The following is a 20774-nucleotide window of genomic DNA, read 5'->3' on the forward strand; positions in this document are numbered from 1 at the left end:
TGATGTGCTGATTCTAACCATGTATTTAGATTTTGGTTATTGGACTATAATAGGTAAATGTCAAATTTCAAATTTAAAACATTCATTCTGTATAAGAAACCTATGATGTGTCAAATATTTAATCACAATCCAGATTCAGAGCTGTATCAAGCTTGAATTTTGTGTCCTTACTTGCCCAACTGTTAAGGGTTCGACCTCTGCTGTTGTATCAAGCTGCACCTGTGGACCATTTTATTATTTTCAATGACTGACATTATCATTTGTCATTCAACCTGCAGGATTAAAATGTGTACAGCTGTGAACATGGAAGATCTTATCACTATTCATCATGAGATGGGACATATTCAGTACTTCTTGCAATATAAAGATAAACCTGTAACCTTCAGAGATGGAGCAAATCCTGGTAAGTAACCATGGCAACATAGTGTTAGAAGATAAAAATTAACACATAACCTCAGAGATTGAAAAAATCCTGTAAACTAATCGTGGTAACAAGGTGTCTTGACATTAATAGTAGTTATTACAACATAAAGATTAACAAGTAATCTTCAAAGATGGAGCAAATCCACATATGTACTAATTTGATATAGTTATGACCACAAATTGAGCATACACAGTACAAATAGGAATCTATAACCTCTAGGGTCAAACTACTTCAGCTTAAGAATATGTCTTGGTAGGGTGACTTTTGGACTATTACCTTGTGAGCTAGCACATTAAAATTCTACTCTGTGTGGCAGTATAGTTCACAACCTTGTATATTTATATTACTTCAAAATGCAATCATCCTTTAAATGCATGTAATATTTGCCACTGGAAGTAAAGGATCTTCCTTCATTGTTATCTCATTCTAAATAGTTTTATATTTTGTCTACTTGCTGTCACACATGTCAATATATGTTCTGAACACATGGTTTGATTGGGTGCAGACAATTAGTTCTTGTAATCTATGAGATAGTCACAAACACAAAACCATTCAAAATAAAATTTCAGATAAATGCATATACATTAACAATACATTTTTCTACATATTAGGTTTCCATGAAGCAGTAGGTGATGTTTTAGCACTATCTGTTGCCACACCAAAACATCTACAGAAAATAAAACTGTTAGATACCGTGGAAAATGATAAAGGTACCTTGTTTTTGTTGGAATTTAAGGCAGTTATTTTTGAATTATTATTTGACTATTTGATAATGAAACATTATACATTTCACTAGAAACCATTAATGTGTTGACCAATTTTCTTGCAAGTCAGTAATTCTATAAAGAGCTTTTTAAAAAATGATATGAAATTGGAATTGCTAAAGCATTACACAAGTAGTTCTAAGGTAGAGACACAATATAATATGTAGCTTGCGCAATATTTATGTCATCACCTGACAAATGTTTGAATAGCTCTTGATAAAATCTACTTACAAGTTGCAAGACATTTTGCCAAAACTTGAATGATATTTGCTGCCATTATTGATTTAAAGTAAGGATAAATGCAACATGTTGTCTATCTTTTTGAAGAACTCAACTTAAGAATAATTATTGCCTTTAGATTCAGAAGGTATATATATATATATTTAGCTGGCTAATGTGACAGACCTATTAGACTTTGATTTATTCTACATGATTATAGAATCACTAGGTTCTTAGGGTTAAATAAGGATACATTTGTTATCTAGTTTTCATAAATAACATTCAAAATGTTATAGACAATGTGTGACATACCCCTTTTATATGTGTCAAACAGTAGGCTAATTTGATGCAACATTCTGAATGACCATCTACAAAATTTAGTCCAGTTAAATGTAATTATAAATGACATGGTGGATAAACTGATCTTTTAAGTTAAAAAAACTGTCTTTTGGAGTGAATTTTTAGGATTCCATATTGCCATCTTAGCCTATAGAAATATTTCATGCCTTAAACAGGTAAAACAATTTTTTAGAAAAAAAGCACAGATAGAAATTGCTAATCTCATTTTCACCACAGTAAAGGTTTCATGACAAATATTTTCTTGTAAATCTGTATACCCACCAGGTTACATTAGCAGATGCATCGGACTAGCTTTTAATTGGCTGTGCAAATGCTCACTCTTCATTTTTCCATTTTAACAGAGAGTGACATTAACTTTTTAATGAAGATGGCTTTAGAAAAGATAGCTTTCCTTCCTTTTGGATATCTCATGGACCAATGGCGATGGAGTGTATTTAGTGGGGAGACAACTCCTGATGATTACAATCAGAAATGGTGGGATCTTAGGTGAGATACTTGCTTTTCAAAACTTTTTTTCCTATTAATTGACTAGTTGAGGTGAACAATTTACAATAGAATTGATATTCAACTGTTTTTACTTCAAACAGAAGTTGAAGGATTAGCTGGTAGTCCGAAGCATTGTAGAACAAAATAGTGCATATTAATTGTGTAGCTGTAACTTTTGTAATAAAATAATGTAAAGAAATATATCTTGTTCTTTTTCAACATAATGAGTTTTGACCATATTTATGTTACAATGAAACAATAAAAAAACAAATTCACAATAACAGTATGTAATGACAGAGTCATTGCTTAATTTAATTTTATTCAAATTTCTTTAGATGTAAATATCAAGGAATAGCACCCCCAGTAGAAAGAACAGCAGAAGATTTTGATCCTGGAGCAAAATATCATATTCCAGGAAATACACCATATATAAGGTAAGTCAGTCATTTGTTTTAGTACCATATCTATCCTAAATAAGTATTTGGGAGGATGGCTGATATATAATATTTTGTGCAATTTTGCATGAATATTCCCTTTCTGCTGAAAAATCCAGGGACTTTATCAGTTTTTGCTTTTTTATCTTGATATCATTTGTTCTTTTAAAAAATTTGGTGTGTTAAAATGAGTGGAAGATTCATATTGATTTTTAGGCACTTCATATGAGGTCAAGGTCAAAGTTACTAAAAGTAGACTGAAATCTGTGCAGAAAAGTGGTTTCTGTGCTAAATTAAATATTTTTTATCTTTTGCTACTTGATTGAAAGTTGAAATAAGATTACAGCCATACTTTTATATGTGGTCACATAAATAAATGAATCCTTGACTATAGACATAGTTACCTCAAAATCAAAATACAAAATTTTCGTTATTTTTATACGCCTGTCTAAGACGGGACGTATTATGGTATTATGTCCATCCATCTGTCCATCTGTCGTCAACACTTTGGACAATAACTCAAAAGCGCTTTCACCAACTTTCATAAAACTTTGTTGAATTGTTGATATCATCTGAGATAAGCTCCCTTTCAATCATTATAAATTTTAGATTTTACGTTTCCAAGTTAAGAAATTTTAGTCATAAAAAAGGGGGGATTTTCCAGTTTTCAGACAATTAATCAAAAAGGCTTTGAGCAATTTTCATGAATCTATGGTGACTTGTTTATATCTATTGAAATAAGCTGTCTTTTTTTTTTTTATAAATTTCTGTTATGACATTGCTGAGTTATGGAACTTTATTCGTTGAATAATCATCAAAACTAAAAGGGCGACAAGCATATCATGCCCTCATGACCGTTGACGCAGCTCTTTAATTACTTTACATCCTTGGATAAAGTCAAAGTTACATTCTGTATCATAATGAAAGAAAATCCCTATTGGTTTTGATTCTTAATTGTTTATGAAGATTGATGTAGTGAAAAATTGGTGTATATGCTATTGAATACATTTTATATTTTATTTACAGATATTTTATAAGTTTTGTTGTTCAGTTCCAATTCCAAAAAGCTTTATGTGAAACTGCTGGTCATACTGGTCCATTACATACTTGTGACATATACAGGTCTAAAGAAGCAGGGGATAAATTAGGGTAGGTACATGTGATACTGCTGGTCATACTGGACCATTACATACTTGTGACATATATACAGGTCTAAAGAAGCAGGGGATAAATTAGGGTATGTACATGTGATACTGTTGGTCATACTGGACCATTACATACTTGTGACATATATACAGGTCTAAAGAAGCTGGGGATAAATTAGGGTAGGTACATGTGATACTGTTGGTCATACTGGACCATTACACACTTGTGACATATACAGGTCTAAAGAAGCTGGGGATAAATTAGGGTAGGTACATGTGATACTGCTGGTCATACTGGACCATTACACACTTGTGACATATATACAGGTCTAAAGAAGCTGGGGATAAATTAGGGTATGTACATGTGATACTGTTGGTCATACTGGACCATTACATACTTGTGACAGATATACAGGTCTAAAGAAGCAGGGGATAAATTAGGGTAGGTACATGTGATACTGTTGGTCATACTGGACCATTACATACTTGTGACATATATACAGGTCTAAAGAAGCTGGGGATAAATTAGGGTATGTACATGTGATACTGCTGGTCATACTGGACCATTACATACTTGTGACATATACAGGTCTCAAGAAGCTGGGGATAAATAAGGGTAGGTACATGTGATACTGCTGGTCATACTGGACCATTACACACTTGTGACATACCGGTATATACAGGTCTAAAGAAGCAGGGGATAAATTAGGGTAGGTACATGTGATACTGCTGGTCATACTGGACCATTACATACTTGTGACATATACAGGTCTAAAGAAGCAGGGGATAAATTAGGGTAGGTACATGTGATACTGCTGGTCATACTGGACCATTACATACTTGTGACATATATACAGGTCTAAAGAAGCAGGGGATAAATTAGGGTAGGTACATGTGATGCTGTTGGTCATACTGGACCATTACATACTTATGACATATATACAGGTCTAAAGAAGCAGGGGATAAATTAGGGTAGGTACATGTGATACTGCTGGTCATACTGGACCATTACACACTTGTGACATATACAGGTCTTAAGAAGCTGGGGATAAATTAGGGTAGGTACATGTGATACTGCTGGTCATACTGGACCATTACATACTTGTGACATATATACAGGTCTAAAGAAGCAGGGGATAAATTAGGGTAGGTACATGTGATACTGCTGGTCATACTGGACCATTACACACTTGTGACATATACAGGTCTAAAGAAGCAGGGGATAAGTTAGGGTAGGTACATGTGATACTGCTGGTCATACTGGTCCATTACATACTTGTGACATATATACAGGTCTAAAGAAGCAGGGGATAAATTAGGGTAGGTACATGTGATACTGTTGGTCATACTGGACCATTACACACTTGTGACATATACAGGTCTAAAGAAGCAGGGGATAAAGTAGGGTAGGTACATGTGATGCTGTTGGTCATACTGGACCATTACATACTTATGACATATATACAGGTCTAAAGAAGCAGGGGATAAATAAGGGTAGGTACATGTGATACTGTTGGTCATACTGGACCATTACACACTTGTGACATATACAGGTCTAAAGAAGCAGGGGATAAATTAGGGTAGGTACATGTGATACTGCTGGTCATACTGGACCATTACATACTTGTGACATATATACAGGTCTAAAGAAGCAGGGGATAAATTAGGGTAGGTACATGTGATACTGCTGGTCATACTGGACCATTACATACTTGTGACATATATACAGGTCTAAAGAAGCAGGGGATAAATTAGGGTAGGTACATGTGATACTGCTGGTCATACTGGACCATTACATACTTGTGACATATACAGGTCTAAAGAAGCTGGGGATAAATTAGGGTAGGTACATGTGATACTGCTGGTCATACTGGACCATTACATACTTGTGACATATACAGGTCTAAAGAAGCAGGGGATAAATTAGGGTAGGTACATGTGATACTGCTGGTCATACTGGACCATTACATACTTGTGACATATACAGGTCTAAAGAAGCAGGGGATAAATAAGGGTAGGTACATGTGATACTGCTGGTCATACTGGACCATTACGCACTTGTGACATATACAGGTCTAAAGAAGCAGGGGATAAATTAGGGTAGGTACATGTGATACTGCTGGTCATACTGGACCATTACATACTTGTGACATATACAGGTCTAAAGAAGCTGGGGATAAATTAGGGTAGGTACATGTGATACTGCTGGTCATACTGGACCATTACATACTTGTGACATATACAGGTCTAAAGAAGCAGGGGATAAATTAGGGTAGGTACATGTGATACTGCTGGTCATACTGGACCATTACATACTTGTGACATATACAGGTCTAAAGAAGCAGGGGATAAATAAGGGTAGGTACATGTGATACTGCTGGTCATACTGGACCATTACACACTTGTGACATATATACAGGTCTAAAGAAGCAGGGGATAAATTAGGGTAGGTACATGTGATACTGCTGGTCATACTGGACCATTACATACTTGTGACATATACAGGTCTAAAGAAGCTGGGGATAAATTAGGGTAGGTACATGTGATACTGCTGGTCATACTGGACCATTACATACTTGTGACATATACAGGTCTAAAGAAGCAGGGGATAAATTAGGGTAGGTACATGTGATACTGCTGGTCATACTGGACCATTACATACTTGTGACATATACAGGTCTAAAGAAGCAGGGGATAAATAAGGGTAGGTACATGTGATACTGCTGGTCATACTGGACCATTACACACTTGTGACATATACAGGTCTAAAGAAGCAGGGGATAAATTAGGGTAGGTACATGTGATACTGCTGGTCATACTGGACCATTACATACTTGTGACATATACAGGTCTAAAGAAGCAGGGGATAAATTAGGGTAGGTACATGTGATACTGCTGGTCATACTGGACCATTACATACTTGTGACATATACAGGTCTAAAGAAGCAGGGGATAAATTAGGGTAGGTACATGTGATACTGCTGGTCATGCTGGACCATTACATACTTGTGACATATATACAGGTCTAAAGAAGCAGGGGATAAGTTAGGGTAGGTACATGTGATACTGCTGGTCATACTGGACCATTACACACTTGTGACATATATAAAGGTCTAAAGAAGCATGGGATAAATTAGGGTAGGTACATGTGATACTGCTGGTCATACTGGACCATTACACACTTGTGACATATATAAAGGTCTAAAGAAGCAGGGGATAAATTAGGGTAGGTACATGTGATACTGTTGGTCATACTGGACCATTACATACTTGTGACATATACAGGTCTAAAGAAGCAGGGGATAAATAAGGGTAGGTACATGTGATACTGCTGGTCATACTGGACCATTACATACTTGTGACATATATACAGGTCTAAAGAAGCAGGGGATAAGTTAGGGTAGGTACATGTGATACTGCTGGTCATACTGGACCATTACACACTTGTGACATATATAAAGGTCTAAAGAAGCAGGGGATAAGTTAGGGTAGGTACATGTGATACTGTTGGTCATACTGGACCATTACATACTTGTGACATATATACAGGTCTAAAGAAGCAGGGGATAAATTAGGGTAGGTACATGTGATACTGCTGGTCATACTGGTCCATTACATACTTGTGACATATACAGGTCTAAAGAAGCTGGGGATAAATTAGGGTAGGTACATGTGATACTGTTGGTCATACTGGACCATTACATACTTGTGACATATACAGGTCTAAAGAAGCTGGGGATAAATTAGGGTAGGTACATGTGATACTGTTGGTCATACTGGACCATTACACACTTGTGACATATACAGGTCTAAAGAAGCAGGGGATAAAGTAGGGTAGGTACATGTGATGCTGTTGGTCATACTGGACCATTACACACTTGTGACATATACAGGTCTAAAGAAGCAGGGGATAAATTAGGGTAGGTACATGTGATACTGTTGGTCATACTGGACCATTACATACTTGTGACATATACAGGTCTAAAGAAGCAGGGGATAAATTAGGGTAGGTACATGTGATACTATTGGTCATACTGGACCATTACACACTTGAGACATATATACAGGTCTAAAGAAGCAGGGGATAAGTTAGGGTAGGTACATGTGATACTGCTGGTCATACTGGACCATTACACACTTGTGTCATATATAAAGGTCTAAAGAAGCTGGGGATAAATTAGGGTAGGTACATGTGATACTGCTGGTCATACTGGACCATTACATACTTGTGACATATATACAGGTATAAAGAAGCAGGGGACAAATTAGGGTAGGTACATGTGATACTGTTGGTCATACTGGTCCATTACATACTTGTGACATATACAGGTCTAAAGAAGAAGGGGATAAAGTAGGGTAGGTACATGTGATACTGCTGGTCATACTGGACCATTACATACTTGTGACATATACAGGTCTAAAGAAGCAGGGGATAAATTAGGGTAGGTACATGTGATACTGCTGGTCATACTGGACCATTACATACTTGTGACATATATACAGGTCTAAAGAAGCAGGGGATAAGTTAGGGTAGGTACATGTGATACTGCTGGTCATACTGGTCCATTACATACTTGTGACATATACAGGTCTAAAGAAGCAGGGGATAAATTAGGGTAGGTACATGTGATACTGCTGGTCATACTGGACCATTACATACTTGTGACATATATAAAGGTCTAAAGAAGCAGGGGATAAGTTAGGGTAGGTACATGTGATACTGCTGGTCATACTGGACCATTACACACTTGTGACATATATACAGGTCTAAAGAAGCAGGGGATAAGTTAGGGTAGGTACATGTGATACTGCTGGTCATACTGGTCCATTACATACTTGTGACATATATACAGGTCTAAAGACGCAGGGGATAAATTAGGGTAGGTACATGTGATACTGTTGGTCATACTGGACCATTACACACTTGTGACATATATACAGGTCTAAAGAAGCAGGGGATAAATTAGGGTAGGTACATGTGATACTGCTGGTCATACAGATCCATTTCATACTTGTGACATATATACAGGTCTAAAGAAGCAGGGGATAAGTTAGGGTAGGTACATGTGATACTGCTGGTCATACTGGTCCATTACATACTTGTGACATATATACAGGTCTAAAGACGCAGGGGATAAATTAGGGTAGGTACATGTGATACTGTTGGTCATACTGGACCATTACACACTTGTGACATATATACAGGTCTAAAGAAGCAGGGGATAAGTTAGGGTAGTTACATGTGATACTGCTGGTCATACTGGACCATTACACACTTGTGACATATATAAAGGTCTAAAGAAGCTGGGGATAAATTAGGGTAGGTACATTTGATACTGCTGGTCATACTAGTCCATTACATACTTGTGACATATATACAGGTCTAAAGAAGCAGGGGATAAGTTAGGGTAGGTACATGTGATACTGCTGGTCATACTGGACCATTACATACTTGTGACATATACAGGTCTAAAGAAGCAGGGGATAAATTAGGGTAGGTACATGTGATACTGCTGGTCATACTGGACCATTACATACTTGTGACATATATACAGGTCTAAAGAAGCAGGGGATAAATTAGGGTAGGTACATGTGATACTGCTGGTCATACTGGTCCATTACATACTTGTGACATATATACAGGTCTAAAGAAGCAGGGGATAAGTTAGGGTAGGTACATGTGATACTGCTGGTCATACTGGACCATTACACACTTGTGTCATATATAAAGGTCTAAAGAAGCAAGGGATAAATTAGGGTAGGTACATGTGATACTGCTGGTATACTGGACCATTACACACTTGTGTCATATATAAAGGTCTAAAGAAGCAGGGGATAAATTAGGGTAGGTACATGTGATACTGCTGGTCATACTGGACCATTACATACTTGTGACATATACAGGTCTAAAGAAGCAGGGGATAAATTAGGGTATGTACATGTGATACTGTTGGTCATACTGGACCATTACATACTTGTGACATATATAAAGGTCTAAAGAAGCAGGGGATAAATTAGGGTAGGTACATGTGATACTGCTGGTCATACTGGACCATTACACACTTGTGACATATACAGGTCTAAAGAAGCAGGGGATAAATTAGGGTAGGTACATGTGATACTGCTGGTCATACTGGTCCATTACATACTTGTGACATATATACAGGTCTAAAGAAGCAGGGGATAAGTTAGGGTAGGTACATGTGATACTGCTGGTCATACTGGACCATTACACACTTGTGTCATATATAAAGGTCTAAAGACGCAGGGGATAAATTAGGGTAGATACATGTGATACTGCTGGTCATACTGGACCATTACACACTTGTGACATATATACAGGTCTAAAGACGCAGGGGATAAATTAGGGTAGATACATGTGATACTGCTGGTCATACTGGACCATTACACACTTGTGACATATACAGGTCTAAAGAAGCTGGGGATAAATTAGGGTAGGTACATGTGATACTGCTGGTCATACTGGACCATTACACACTTGTGACATATACAGGTCTAAAGAAGCAGGGGATAAATTAGGGTAGGTACATGTGATACTGCTGGTCATACAGATCCATTACATACTTGTGACATATACAGGACTAAAGAAGCAGGGGATAAAGTAGGGTAAATACATTAATGGAATACATAAATTTTAAGTTACTCCTATATGCCTCATCTTTCACCACATAAGGACACCAAACAGCTTAGTCAACAATTATTACAATCAGGAAAAGTGCTGCAATCTAATCTGTGCATTGTTTTACTTAACATTAAATGGACTGACTTAATTGTACAGTTGACAAAATTAACAGCCAGAGTTAAAGAGTTTGTAATCCTTCAACAACAATCCGTTGGTAAAAAAGAACTTGTCTTTAAGTTTTTTTGTAAACAAAACAAAAACATATTTATTATATTTCAGAGCTTATTACAATCAGAAATTGTCTATCACTGCTAATCATAACCTGCGATGACTTAATGATTACATTTTAACATACAGAGAATTAGTATGGAAATACAAACACACTTTGTTTTTCCTGAAAATGAAAGACTGGGTAAACATGAGACAACAATCTTTTTATTGCTGTTCTTCATATTGAAAGTTGTCAGAAGTTCTTAATCAAAGAACTAAATCAAGATGTCCACACATATTGACAGACATGTAAGCACTGCTCTCTGATATTTTTGTGAAACTTCTACATATATCTTTAAACAAAACATTCCTTTTTTACAGTGCAATGCTAAGACTTGGATCCTCAAAACCATGGCCAGAGGCAATGATGGCAATCACAGGACAACCTAACATGGATGCTAAACCTATCATTGATTACTTCATACCTCTTATTGATTGGCTTAAAGAACAAAATAAGGGAGATAACCCAGGTTGGAGTGAGACATGTTCCGTAACACAACTACCACCATCAATAGGAAAGGTAGAAGAATGGCTAACACAGTATGAGAAACAGGCCACAGTAGCATATGATAAAGCTTACAAGGCAGAATGGGCCTACACATCTAATATAACAAGCAAGACAAAGGCTGCTTATGTAAATATCTTATTTTGGTTTATAATGTGTAATGTCATAAATATCTGTCAATTGTAAGAGAGTATAAAAGAGGAAATTTAATATAATATGTATGTAAACGAGAATTATGTAATGTTGTATCAGTACTTGATTTTTGGAGAAAGAATTCTCCATTACTTTTGTATTATCTTGTAATTGCCAAAACAGATACTTGTTTGATTTAATTTTAATTTATTTTAGATTACAAGTCATATAATCCCTGCTACAAATTTTTTTTAAATATTCTAGTATTTTCTATCACTCATAATTGGTGGACCTCGGTAGCTGAGTGGCCTAAGTAGTCGAACTACTGCATCATTAGGCTGTCAACACTGAGGTTGTGAGTTCGAATCCAGCACATGGAAAGTGTGTTAGACTCCAGTCTTAATTGACTAGGATTTTTCAGTTTTCCTACCTAAGGTCATTGGTTCTCTCTAAGCACTCTGGCTTCCTCCACCAATTTCCTACCGAAGGTCATTCATTGGTTCTCTCTGGGCACTCATGCTTCCTCCACCAATAACTGACCTTCACAAGATAGCACAATAGTGGTGAAAATGTTATTAAATACCAATCAATCAATCAATCATTTATAATTCATTCAAAACCTGTATTTGTTACATTTTTGCAAATCTGCAGAAGTTTGATATGACAAAACAAGGTACATTAACTGTTTATATTTTTGTTTCAGACTAGATCACAAGTAGAGTTAGCTCATTTTGAGAAACAGATGTATAATGAAGCCTCACAGTACGACTGGCAATCTTTTTACAATACAACACAGAAGAGATTGTTTAAAGCCATCACAAACATAGGAACAAGTGCCCTATCAGATATGAATCAGCTTGAGCAGGTATAAAATTTAAAGATTTGGAAATGTCAAGGTTTTGATAAAGGAAAACACAAATATCAAATAAAAATAAAAATCTTAAGATTCACAATACCATCAGATACTGATGGCACTCTGAAAGTTTTATTGAAAATCCAGTCACTGATTTACTGGTCATTGAATATGCATTTACCGATTGTGGATGGGCAGAATGGATGAATGAATGGACATAACAATCAATAGGCTCCTGTTTCATTGAACTAGAAATATGATTACACAGAAATAGCTGCATGTATTTGAAGCAAAAAAAATTATTTCTGCAATTTTATGATTGAAGAAAGTGATAATAAATCCAGTAAATACATTATGCCTACATTAATTACAAAACTATACAGTTAGTATAACTTATATTACACATTTTTGTTTGTAATAAGAATGTTTACATGTTTCAATTAAGTGTATAGTATTATTTTATTTACAGCTGAAGGGGTTGTTATCAGACATGTCTGGTATCTATGGTAATGGAAAGGTGTGTTTATCTGATGACGTATGTCACAAATTAGAACCAGGTAGGTAACATGGTTAGCAGGATAAAAGATAGAAATTCTGGCAGCTATAGGATGAGTTCTAACATTCAACTCATATCTCCCCTAATTGAAGTCATCATTATCGGACACAAATTTGACTTAATGAAAAAATAGCAGATAATAAATTCTAATTGTTCTTTACCTTACTTTTTGTCTTGACAACGACGAAAGTCGCTGAGAGCGAGACATAGGGATTGCTTTTCTGGCGACTCCGGCTATGGCTCCGGCATCAACAATTGTTTAGTTTTCTGCTTAAGTTAGTTTGACAGGAACTAGTTGTGATAGATCATTGATGTGTTCATTTTATTTAAATGAAGTATTAATATAGGGGGAACTTGCTCTCCTTGCTTTAGCATGATCCGTGTAATTTTATCTAATATGTTGTTTAGAGATACATTGCATTTTAACCAATCAGATTGGGTTGTTCCCTGTATCTGCAGCCCTTACTAATTAATTAAGTTGCTATTTGGGTTACTAAGACATTAGCCAATCAGGGCCCAGTATTTATTTGAATTATCCAATCAAGGCACTAATTAGTTGCTCTTGTTTTATCAAGAGGGCAATTATTCACTTTCAAATTTACCAGCGGCGTAGGCAGACATTTTTAATTTTGGGCAGAAAAATTTCTAGTCCCACCCACCACTCCCTATTGGTTATGTGAAAAATCTTTTAACACATTGCAATGTTATTTCAATAGTTTCCTTTATTGCATGATTTTATTATTGTTTATTTTAATGTGTAGTTATCGTAGTTTTGTGTTTTCTACTGGAGTACCACAGATTTTTCAAAGACTGTTTGTGCAAAATGAAAATATTATTGTTTCATTGTTAATTGTCTTTATATATGATGCAAAGATTAATTAAACTGTGGTTATTGGCCCAAACCTGTATTATGTTTTCTTCAACCTATGTCTATGTGGTTATACATGGTGGTGGGAGTATGAGACTCTATTCAGCTTGGTTCTTGCAGTGGCTGTTTAGGATCTGATCTTGCTTCCAACCATGTGATAGCACCCCACCATTTATGAGTTCACAATAGTTGTCACGCATACACACTACACTTGTATAAGGCCAAGGTATACATGGGAATAAGGGGGGAGGGGTCCACTTCCATAGTGTACACGATTTAATATTTACTTTGAAGTTGCAATACTATCAGTACATATCAGTTTGCTGACTCTTTGGAGGCCCTGCCCCCAAGTCATGGTCCAGTGACTTTGAATTAATAAGCAATTTTCAATGTTAAGTTTTCTGCTTAAGTTAGTTTGATAGGAACTAGTTGTGATAGATCATTGATATTTACTTTGAAGTTGCATCACTATCAGTACATATCAGTTTGCTGACTATTTCAAGGCCCTGCCCCCCAAGTCATGGTCCAGTGACTTTGAATTAATAAGCAATTTTCAATGTTAAGTTTTCTGCCTAAGTTAGTTTGATAGGATCTACTTGTGATAGATCATTGATATTTAGTATGAAGTTGCATTACTATCAGTACATATCAGTTTGATGACTATTTCGAGGAACTGCCCACTAAGTCATGGTCCAGTGACTGCATTGATAAGCAATTTTCAATGTAAACTTTTCTGCTTAAGTTAGTTTGATAGGAACTACTTGTGATAGATCATTGATATTTAATATGAAGTTGCATTACTATCAGTACATATCAGTTTGACGACTATTTTGAGGCCCTGCCCCTAGGACATGGTCCAGTGACTTTGAATTGATTAGCAATTTTCAATGTTAAGTTTTCTGCTCAAGTTAGTTTGATAGGATCTACTTGTGATAGATCAATGATATATTGTATGAAGTCGCATTACTATCAGTACATATCAGTTTGTAGACCATTTCTAGGCCCTGCCCACAAGATCATGGTCCAGTGACTGAATTAATAATCAATGTTGCTGTCCATCAGATTGTCTTTTTCTGAATTTTATGCCGATAGACGAGACAAATCTCTGTGTCAACAGTTTATTACAATGAATATGTTCATTTCACACTTCTGTGATCAGTTTAACAAAAATTCTTACGACTAAAGTGATCGTAAGTCGTGAACAATTCAGTATACTTACATGTACGATCAACTTTAGTCGTAAGATTTTTTGTGAAACTGATCACTGGTACTGTTTTTTTCTCTGTAAAATATATCCGCGGAAATACTACAAATATCGCATCTTCTTATATCTAATTAGTCAATATTATGCAAACTGTCATTTAGAATACTGTATCTACTCTAGATAAGGTCTATGGGATATGGATGTAGAATTATCTTATAATTAACATAGTCTAGAATCTGAACTGGGAGTTGGGGGGAGTGAATATTGTGCTATTTTGGAAATTAATATTTTGTTCAATTTGGCCTTAATGAGTAACTGCTATTTTATTTATTGATTAGAATGATTTTTGGGATTTGCAATTTCAAAACATGGACTTTACAGCGATTTCTGCTTTTTTGTTTGAAGACAGCATGAGATACAGGTCTTCCTTGAAAGACTTTCACATTTTATAAAATGAAAAAGCTAGTTTGAAAATAAAATGGGTGAATTTGAAATATTTCTACATGCTTAGAAAATCTTTTTGATATGACCTCCAGTCTGCCTGGAATTTAAGGTATATGGTATAAGACATTATAAACCAGTGTTAGGGGCAAAGAGGGCGTATGTCCCCTTTGATTGGAAATATATAATTTGTTTATCCTTTTAAAAATTCCTTATCGGCCCCTCTTAGCTGTATGCTGTAAATGGACATAATTAATAATGCTATGATTTTTTTTCCAGATTTATATGAAATTTTAGCAGAGTCTACAGATTATGACAAGTTATTAGCTGTATGGAAGGGATGGAGAGATGTGTGTCGTGTAATGAAACCTAAATATGTGGAATATGTTTATCTCAGTAACAAAGCCATCAGGGAATTAGGTAAACCTATATTATTAAAACTTTCTGGAACTGGGGAAATCCTAATAAATCATGCCTGAAATGAATTAGTTTAATTTACTGGAATAAACCTTTCATGAATTAAATGATTAAAATTATTCTCAGTAATAATAGAAGAGAACATTTCTACAGTAATATTGTATTGACACTTTGATCAGGACTAAATATAATTATGCAATTGAAATGAAAAACTTCTGCATCATCTTACATTAAATTTTGTTGCCCTGTCCGGTGATGTCAATTTCTTTACTTATATGCATAGCAGTTTTGAGTGAAAACCCCCCAACATTAATTTGTTTTTTTGATATAAACAATATATGCATTTTTGATATAAAAAGATTTTATTTATTTTGACTTGTTTCAAATATGAGAAAATAGATTGTTAAGCCTCACTTTTTGTTTTGTTTCTTGAGCTTGTACAAATTAATTTCACATTTTCTATCATGCATATAAATTGTATATTAGACATACACCACTAATCATAACTTGTTGAATATGGTAGTGAAAGGTTACATTCGGTTAATTTTCATTAAATTAGCTTCTATGCAAGATATTCCTGCAACATAATAAGTAATAAAATTATTATACCTCATGCAACTACTTTGTTGCATAGGGTAAAATGTTTTTGCCCCATCCGTCAGTCCTGTTCTTTTATACCCCACACAACAAAGTTGTGTAGGGTATAATGTTTTTGACCCATCCATCTGTCTGTCAGTCCTGTTTATTGTCATCACAACTCCTCTGAAACCACTTAACAGAATTTCATTAAACTTTGTAGATAATAAGGAAATACTATGAATATGTGCATATCGACAGATTTTTTTTTCTAGGAGTTATGCCCCTTTGAACTTAGAATTTTGACTTTGGGGCTTGGGGTTCTTTCATTTTAAGTTCATTCTACAACCTTTTTTTCCGTGCATGTATCCCCCCTGTACCATTCTTGTTAATATAACATCATATTGTATGTTTTGTAGGCTATAATGATTATGGGGATTACTGGAGGTCTCACTATGACGTACCAACATTTGAAGAAGATTTGGAGAATTTACTTAAACAACTACAGCCTCTTTACCAGAACCTACATACATATGTCCGTAGTAAACTGATGACAGTGTATGGAGAGGATAAGTTCCCTGAGTCTGGACATATACCTGCTCATTTATTAGGTAAACATTGTAATTTGACTTGGGTGAGGTAAATGATATAAAAATACTTTTGAAGAATGCCTGCAATACATTTATGGTATAAGAAAAGTGGTGTCATCCATTAAAGTTTAACATCACTCATTTTGGCAATTCTCTTATGCTTCTTTCAACTAATAGGTTATAGAGCTTTCAATATATGGAATAGGATCCCAGTTACAGGATACCAGTCCAAGGAAGTCATTTAATATATCAATCATCTTTTAAATGGGATATCATACAGAGATGAAAATTATGTTAAGGTGCTTAAATTTGTAATGTATTCATAGGATGTTCATTAAACTTTTCAAACTCTATGAGATTTTGTGTAATACTGAAGTAATTGTGGTGGATGATTAATTAGTAAATCATACCTGTCAACTGACCCGTATCCTGCCGGTCACACCCGAGAATTTCACCCCATACCCGGGATTTTTTAAATACCCGCTGGGTCGTTAAATAACCCGGGAATTCGGGAAAATGACCCATTTTCACCCGGATTCTTGAGCCTTTAGACTGATTCATAAGTGATTTTCCTTTGAAATATCGGCAAATTCATAATTCTTCCTGGACAGGAAGTTCAACTAGCTGTGTTAACTGTCAAATAAAGTGACCCATTAAATGCATGGCTTCACTTGACAGCTTTGGTGTTAAACACACTGTTTAATAACACCAATTACCTTAGCTTTAGGTCATAAATAATTTGTCTATTTCAAAGTTGTTTGACAATAAATTCGGTTTATTTCCTCTTTTTTGTCACCTTTCACAATATGCTCCTTAATTTTATGTTTTGTTTTTGTAAAAAGATTAAATCTAAAACAAATTAAATGCAAATACATATCAGAATATTACATTCTTTTATTTTTCTACCTTAGAACAATTAAAAAATTATTTTGAAAATTATTTTGAAAATTATTTTGAAAATTATTTTTATGCCCCACCTAGGGGCATTATGTTTTTCGGTCTGTGCATCCGTTTGTTGGTTCGTCCATTCATCCATCTGTCCCGCTTCAGGTTAAATTTGTTGGTCAAGTTGAAGTCCAATCAACTTGAAACTTAGTACACATGTTCCCTATGGTATGATCTTTATAATTTTAATGCCAAATTAGAGTTTTGACCCCAATTTCACGGTCCACTGAACATAGAAAATGATAGTGCTCGCTTCAAGCTAAAGTCTTTGGTCATGGTAGTTTTTGATGAAGTTGAAGTCCAATCAACTTGAAAATTAGTACACATGTTTCCTATAATATGATCTTTCTAATTTCAATGCCAAATTAGAGTTTTGACCACAATTTCACAGTCCACTGAACATAGAAAAGGATAGTGCGAGTGGGGCATCCGTGTACTATTGACACATTCTTTTTTTTTAATCTCTACTTCCTTTAAATGCTTAATTTTTTTATTATATTACAACTGACCATGCAAGACCCTCATGGGTTGTCAAGGTCATTAAAAACCACCCTCATCGATCATTATATTCCAATATCAACCAATTTAGAGACTGCACAATATGATACATATTGGGAAGCATGTAGCTTGAGAATTGATATAAAACTATGAATGAAACAAGATGAGGGGGTATGGCTTGGTTTGAAATGACAAAGTATAACACATCAATAGTTCAATGGCTTATTATGCAATGAAAAAATAAAATTAAAGCTTTAAATTATTTTCAGTTAGTACTTCACTATGTGAACATATTTTGGAAACTGTTCGATTTAAAATATAAAGAAATACTTAAATTCAGCTGAAAAAAAGTTTGTATGCGTTATGACCTGAGATTTTCTTCTTCAATGCAGGTCATGACCTGCACATTTTCATTTTCATAGGTTGACAGGTATGAGTAAATGGTCCAAATTTCACTTTCGATTTTAATCAGGAAGTTAACAAAATAACCTTTTTATACTCAAAACAGTATTGCTCTCTTAATATTATAAATGACTGCCAATTCTCTAATGAAATTACAAGAAAAGATGTTTTGAAAATGTACAGGATTGATAATTGGGAATCAAGCCAATTGTAATTTGTATTTTTTATCAACCAAAGTAATACAGGTGAGCGATTTAGATTCCTTGGAACCTGTAGTTATCTGATTAAGATTTAAGTGTAAATGTATCCCTTTGTATAAAAGCAGATGTAAGCTGTTCTTTGCCTGCACCTTGTACATTTTTATTTATTCTTTTCAAATGTTACTGTTGAAACTTATGGAAAACTTATATATACCTTTTATTGCCTTCCATTATTATTAAACAAAGTTATGTTTAACAGGTAACATGTGGGGCCAGCATTGGAATAACATCTATCATTTACTTGTACCATTTAAAAATAAAGAAGACATTGATGTCACACAAGCCATGAGAGATCAGGTAAAATAAATGTTTAACAAGATATGAGAGATCAGGTAAAATAAATGTTTAACAAGCCATGAGAGATCAGGTAAAATAAATGTTAAACAAGCCATGAATGATCAGGTAATATCATTGTTTAACAAGCCACGAGAGATCAGATAAAATCATTGTTTAACAAGCCATGAGAGATCAGGTAAAATAAATGTTTAACAAGCCATGAGAGATCAGGTAAAATGAATGTTTACTAAGCCATGAGAGAACAGGTAATATAAAAGTTTAACAAGCCATGACAGATTAGGTAAAATCATTGTTTAACAAGCCATGAGAGGTCATGTAAAATCATTGTTTAACAAACCATGAGAGATCAGGTAAAATAAATGTTTAACAAGCCATGAGAGATCAGGTAAAATGAATGTTTACTAAGCCATGAGAGAACAGATAAAATCAATGTTTAACAAGCCACAAGAGTATAGTTAAATAAATGCTTAACAAGCTATGAGAGATCAGGTAAAATCATTGTTTTACAAGCCATGAGAGATCAGGTAAAATCATTGTTTAAACAAGCCATGAAAGATCAGGTAAAATTATTGTTTTACAAGCCATGAGAGATCAGGTAAAATCATTGTTTAATAAGCCATGAATGATCAGGTAAAATCTTTGTTTAGCAAGCCATGAGAAATCAGGTAAAATCATCGTTTAACAAGCCATGAATGATCAGGTAAAATCATTGTTTAACAAGCCATGAGAGATCAGGTAAAATCATTGTTTACCAAGCCATGAGAGATCAGGCAAAATCAATGTTTAACTAGCCATGAGAGATTAGGTAAAATCATTGTTTAACAAGCCATGAGAGATCAGGCAAAATCAATGTTTAACAAGCCATGAGAGATCAGGTAAAATCATTGTTTAACAAGCCATGAGAGATCAGGTAAAATCATTGTTTAACAAGCCATGAGAGATCAGGCAAAATCAATGTTTAACAAGCCATGAGAGATCAGGTAAAATCATTGTTTAACAAGCCATGAATGATCAGGTAAAAAAATTGTTTAACAAGCCATGAGAGATCAGGTAAAATCATTGTTTAACAAGCCATGAGAGATCAGGTAAAATCATTGTTTAACAAGCCATGAGAGATCAGGTAAAATTATTGTTTAACAAGCCATGAGAGATCAGGTAAAATCATTGTTTAACAAGCCATGAATGATCAGGTAAAATCATCGTTTAACAAGCCATGAATGATCAGGTAAAATCATTGTTTAACAAGCCATGAGAGATCAGTTAAAATCATCATTTAACAAGCCATGAATGATCAGGTAAAATCATTGTTTAACAAGACATGAGAGATCAGGTAAAATCATTGTTTAACAAGCCATGAGAGATCAGGTAAAATCATTGTTTAACAAGCCATGAGAGATCAGGCAAAATCAATGTTTAACAAGCCATGAGAGATCAGGTAAAATCATTGTTTAACAAGCAATGAGAGATCAGGCAAAATCAATGTTT

The 20774-nt window shown here is 34.9% G+C and overlaps 1 protein-coding gene and 1 long non-coding RNA gene across 2 annotated transcripts in view; both read left to right on the forward strand.

Annotated features, from left to right (window-relative positions):
* LOC127730371 (uncharacterized) overlaps window positions 1–20774 on the forward strand; it is a 123399-nt gene that overhangs the window by 87178 nt on the left and 15447 nt on the right. Inside the window, exons 42-52 of the mRNA XM_052238748.1 lie at window positions 279–403; window positions 1036–1134; window positions 2109–2253; window positions 2589–2687; window positions 3714–3836; window positions 11067–11379; window positions 12086–12247; window positions 12705–12792; window positions 15584–15724; window positions 16717–16908; window positions 19192–19289. Coding sequence (XP_052094708.1) covers window positions 279–403; window positions 1036–1134; window positions 2109–2253; window positions 2589–2687; window positions 3714–3836; window positions 11067–11379; window positions 12086–12247; window positions 12705–12792; window positions 15584–15724; window positions 16717–16908; window positions 19192–19289 — 1585 coding nt within the window. The remainder of the gene's footprint in view (window positions 1–278; window positions 404–1035; window positions 1135–2108; window positions 2254–2588; window positions 2688–3713; window positions 3837–11066; window positions 11380–12085; window positions 12248–12704; window positions 12793–15583; window positions 15725–16716; window positions 16909–19191; window positions 19290–20774) is intronic.
* On the forward strand, window positions 20072–20678 carry LOC127730378 (uncharacterized). Its single transcript, XR_007995087.1, has 3 exons — window positions 20072–20304; window positions 20340–20409; window positions 20620–20678. It is a non-coding gene; the product is annotated as an uncharacterized LOC127730378 (long non-coding RNA).

The sequence above is a fragment of the Mytilus californianus genome, unplaced genomic scaffold (genome assembly GCF_021869535.1).
Source record: "Mytilus californianus isolate M0D057914Y unplaced genomic scaffold, xbMytCali1.0.p SCAF_2, whole genome shotgun sequence".
Lineage (NCBI taxonomy): Eukaryota > Metazoa > Mollusca > Bivalvia > Mytilida > Mytilidae > Mytilus > Mytilus californianus.